The sequence below is a fragment of the Theropithecus gelada genome, chromosome 11 (assembly GCF_003255815.1).
Source record: "Theropithecus gelada isolate Dixy chromosome 11, Tgel_1.0, whole genome shotgun sequence".
NCBI classification, from domain to species: domain Eukaryota; kingdom Metazoa; phylum Chordata; class Mammalia; order Primates; family Cercopithecidae; genus Theropithecus; species Theropithecus gelada.
Window position 1 is genome coordinate 66917915 of NC_037679.1, and position 4804 is coordinate 66922718.

Below are 4804 nucleotides of genomic sequence, written 5' to 3' on the forward strand. Positions count from 1 at the left end.
CTCTTCTGCAGACACATGAGGTGAGCAGTACTGTAGAGCAAGTTTTGGAATATATTTGGAATATATTTGGTCTAGCAGTGAAAAATGACCAGTGCTATGATGACATCCGGGTTTCTCGTGTGACCTGGGATAGTTCCTTTTGTGCTATCAATCCCAGATTTGTTGCCATAATCACACAAGTGAGTGCGGGAGGAGTGTTCCTTGTGCTCCCTCTGCACTAGATAAGAAATTTGACCTTCCATTCTGTTAGACACCTTCTGGTAATCTATTTTTTTTTTCAAAATTGATTGACTTTAGAGATTGACCACTCACCAAGTATTGTTGGATTGATGGGGCCATTAAATTCTGATGTAGGTAAGGTTGAGTTCCACATGACTTGCTAAACTCATTCATTTTTCTCTAGCAGGAAATTATTAGACAATGATGACATCTGTTCTGGGTGTGCCCTCTATGGATGAAAAAGGTTACCATAATGATGTTGTGAGCACAGGTAGGTAGAGGAATTGTACAATTTAATCCAGAATCATCCATTTTTCATAAAAGGGGAATACAGTTTTAAAACAGTTCCGTTTGTGCTCCAAAGTAAAGTTGTAAAAACAATTATATTTTTAATTGGGTGGAAATTTGTGGGATAATGTTCTCTTTCTTATGAAGTCATGAAGGTTGAGACTTCTTGTTCTTTTCCAATAGCAAATGAGATGAGAGCATAAGAAAGTATTTCAAAACAAATACAGATTTCAAGTCTGGACACAGGATTCAGCATAGGATTTACTAAACAGTATTAACAAGTGGCAGAAATAAAGGGTCTTTACTGAAAGTGGTTCTGTGGGTTCTTCAACCTCAGTGGGCTTCCAAGCCCTCCTCCTTCCTTCCTTTATCCTCCCAGAGAGCCTGCTCCAAGGTGGGAGATTAGATAGGAATTCTGAGCATTTGCTGACCAATCATGAATACTGCAGATCAAAATCTGCACCTATTTTATTAGCAAATTCTGGAATTGTGAGTAATTAAGAAAAAAAAGCTACAAAGAGGGCTTAGAAACAGTTGTTTTTCTAGTTAGCTGATGTGATTTGGATTTGTGTCCCCGTCTAAATCTCATGTCAAATTGTGATCCCCAGTGTTGGAGGAGAGAACCGGTGGGAGGAGATTGGATGGTGGGGTGGATTTCCCCCTTGTTGTTCTTGCGCTAGTGAGTTCTCACGAGATCTGGTTGTTTAAAAGTATGTAGCACCTCCCTCTTCTCTCTCTTTCTCCTGCTCCTGCCATGTGGGACAACCCTGCTTCCCTCTCACCTTCTACCATGTTGTAAGTTTCCTGAGGCCTCCCCAGCCATGCTTCCTGTACAGCCTGTAGAATCATGAGCCAATTAAACCTCTTTTCTTTATCAATTACCCAGTCTTGGGTAGCTCCTTATAGCAATGTCAGAATAGACTGATACATCAGCTTTTAGGAGAAATATGAGTTTGGCGAGTCCTGAGCTCCCATGACAAGGACTCAGTGCTGGTGAGGATGCAGACGTTAAGTTGCACGACAGCTGTTTCCACTCTGCTTAAAAATACTCAGCTCCCTCCTGAGCCTGAGCCCCATATATTAAAGGTACATCTCATCATCATGGACCATGTGATTCTGAGAGTGGTTACAGTGAAGTGAATTTCTGTTCAAGGATTGTTTCCCATTGAATTTTTTTTTCTTTTAATTCTCCTTTTATTTTGGAAAATCTTGACCATACAAAAGTGGAAATACTATAATGAGCCCCCACGTACCATTAATCAGCTTCAACACTATCAAGTCCAGTGTTTCCTTTCTCTGCCACTTCCAACTCAATTACTCTGAAGTAAATCCCACACATATCACTTCATTCATAATTAAGTTATGTACCCCTAGAAGGCAAACTCTTTCCTTTTATTTATCAATTTGAAAATAATGAATCTGTTTCCAAGTATCCTACAGAGATGATTACTGAGTTTTTTTAAGAATTATTTTGAACTCATTAGACATATCTGATGCAGTTAGTGTCCTTGTGGATGTGCAAACTGTCCATCTTTTGCCAACAGGAGCCTTTTCATGTTGCTTGAGTTCTTCTGACATGGCCCTAGTAATCCTTGCTAGCTTCCTTAATCTTTGATATGACCATATTGATGTGACCATGTTCCCACATTATTTGAACATTTCCTGACCCAGTTCTGGAATCAACCACCTCTCCAAAGAGCCTGAAGTTCCTTTTAGAGAGAAATGGTATGTAGACACAATCAACATGATCTTCCTACCATGCCCAACACCTCAGTTCTCAGTAACACCAACATAATTACTCATTTGCTTTATCCCCCAATACACGCACAACCATCTCCAAATGACAGCGACAGTCTAGTAATAACATGTTTATTGAAAATCCTAACACTGTTACGTTCTTTTCATTCTCAGGGTATATTCCACTAGAGATGTATTGCCCTATGTTTTGAAGTCACCTAGAAGAGTTCTTAGTGTGGTCATATGATTACATCAAGAGTTTTTTACTTTTGATGGTTAGGGACTGCTTCTTAAAACTTATTTTACAACTGATTTTACTATCTTAAAATACTCACACGGTTCCGAAGTCACATTTACACAAACACGGCATATTTGAAGTCCAGTTTTCATCCTTGATCCTCCTGCTCTAGGCCCTTCCTTCTCCTAAAGGAAAGCATTTTCATTCCTTACCCTTTTCGACGTATTGGTATGAACACATGTGTGGCCCCTTCCAGGCAGTCCTCAGTGATGTCACACGTTCCCATGACACCTGTATTGTACTCTCATCAGTCATCACATGGAATTTATCTTCCCTAAGTATTATTTGGGCTCCTCCACGAGATTGTGAGCATCTGACCACTGGAGGGTCGCTTCCCATTATATCCCCATTCTCAAGCACAAGGTCAGGCACAGAGTAAGACTCAAACACGTTTTGGAATATATGATCGGTATGAACTAGAAACCAGTAAGCTGAAGTTTTCATTTTGAGACTATAAATCTAATTTTGTAGTGGTTTTGTGTATGGTTCAAGGCTCAAATTGTAAAACTTAACATTATGTGACCAAAGCAAGTTATACCCAGAACCTCAATTTCCTCACCTTCAAAATGGGGCAGAGTTTCTGACTTACTGGTCTACTCTCAGGATTTTAATGAGCTCATGCATAAACAGTCCTTTATATAAAGTCAGTGCTGGATAAATGTTGGCTACTGTAATAAAATAAGCCTCTAAGATACTTGGTCAGCACAGGCACTACCCAAGAGTACGCACTGTAGAGAAACTTACAAAAAAAATTGTGTATCTAAAACCGGCCAGATGAAAGAGACACTTTTAAGGAGCCCTTCTGCATGCCCGACACTGTGCTAGGCACTCACACTATCCCGACCTGAGAAACTGATCTGGGACCCAGAGGAACTTACCAAGCCTCCAGCATCTTGTGTAGCCCTACTCGTGGGACCACCTGGATACCCAACCCCCTTGTCTTTATACGGAGCAGAACACACGTGATATATGTCAGCAAACAAAGTCAGGAAGTATATTTTCGCCTGAGGCAATATCTGAAAATTGTAGGCTCCAGCCTCCAAAGTGAGTCTTCCTCTCAGTACCTCTCTTCTAGACACATGGAGACCTTTCTTCCCAGCATGAAGTTGCACCACTTAATGAATGAAGTCCTGGAACTGCTTAACCACGCTCCCTATAATCTCTGAATAATATTCCTTTTCCACAACCTCAGGCATAATCTCATCTTCTGTTTCTATTACAATTTCAAATTCTGGAAAAAGGAAGTTGTGGTCTGGAGTTGTAAAGTTCCGATGATCTGGTTGTGCATAAGCCTGCTTATGTCCCAGTCTCCGGTCTAGGGTCTGATGCTTCTTGCCGCAGTAATATGCTTTGTGGCATCTAGAGCAAGTTTTGGGGCCTAAACAGCCACAAAACCTGCAGAGATGAGCACCAGACTTAAGTTGGAGATACACCGATTCTCCTGCTTCTGGGGGAGGATTCTCAGAAGGTGGCTCATATGAATAAAAATCATTTTTCCTGGGTAGCTGATTCCTAGAAACTCGTAGGCTGGCATAGCACTGTGGCTTGCGGCAGCAGAAGCGGAAGATGCCACGGTGGAAGGAGTAGGCGTGGCCTGCCGGGGACTCATACATCTGCCGCAGGAAGGAGAGTGGACGGCCGCACAGCGCGCAGGCCAGCTGGGCGGCGCCCAGTCACGCCGGCCGCCCGCCCGCCCACCTGCTGGGGAACTGCTCGCTGCGCTGCAGCCAAGCCGGCGCCGACTCCGCGAAGGCCAGCTCCACAGATCCCGCCCGGGCGGCAGCCATGTGGGGCGCGGGCTGGCGTGAGGAGCAGCCCATAGCTAGGTCTCCCATTGAATTTTGATGTGTTTTTCTTTGGAAAACTTTCAACTCTGTTGTATTTTTCTCTCCAAGATACTCCAAGTATATTTTCACCTGTGAGGCAATATCTGAAAATTGTAGGCTACAGCCTCCAAAGTGAGTCTTCCTCTCAGTACCTCTCTTTTAGTCGTTGAGCCCTTTCTTTAAACTCTGATTTTTACTTTCTTGACTGAGTTGTTATAACATGACACAATAAAACCATCTTGTTACAGAAATTGGGAAAAGGATGTTTTGGGGAACAGGTTTGATACGTTTCCCATGCACCTTCTTATTGGCAATGTTGATGATCAAAATGCAAGAATCTTTTAATTAAGTTGAATTTTATTTTCCACTCGGATTCTTTAATACTTCTGCTGAAGGAATTGCTAAGAGGCCAATTAGTACAGTAGACTATTATAAG

The 4804-nt window shown here is 42.2% G+C and overlaps 1 protein-coding gene across 1 annotated transcript; it reads right to left on the reverse strand.

Annotated features, from left to right (window-relative positions):
* Nucleotides 1–3174: 3174 nt before the first annotated feature.
* On the reverse strand, nt 3175–4329 carry LOC112635299 (programmed cell death protein 2-like). The gene is made up of 2 exons (XM_025403374.1): nt 4237–4329; nt 3175–4155 (listed from the first exon to the last, which is right to left on the reverse strand). Exons 1-2 carry the CDS (start codon nt 4327–4329, stop codon nt 3658–3660), a joined length of 591 nt encoding a protein of 196 aa, XP_025259159.1. The 3' UTR covers nt 3175–3657.
* Between the last annotated feature and the right edge of the window lie 475 nt (nt 4330–4804).

Excerpts from the sequence above, each read along its gene's own strand:
- LOC112635299 (XM_025403374.1), bottom strand. The coding sequence starts at position 4,329 with ATGGCTGCCGCCCGGGCGGGATCTGTGGAGCTGGCCTTCGCGGAGTCG. Across the intron at positions 4,156-4,236 it reads AGCAGTTCCCCAGCAGGTGG|ATGTATGAGTCCCCGGCAGG; the intron begins GCGGGCGGGCGG and ends TTCCTGCGGCAG.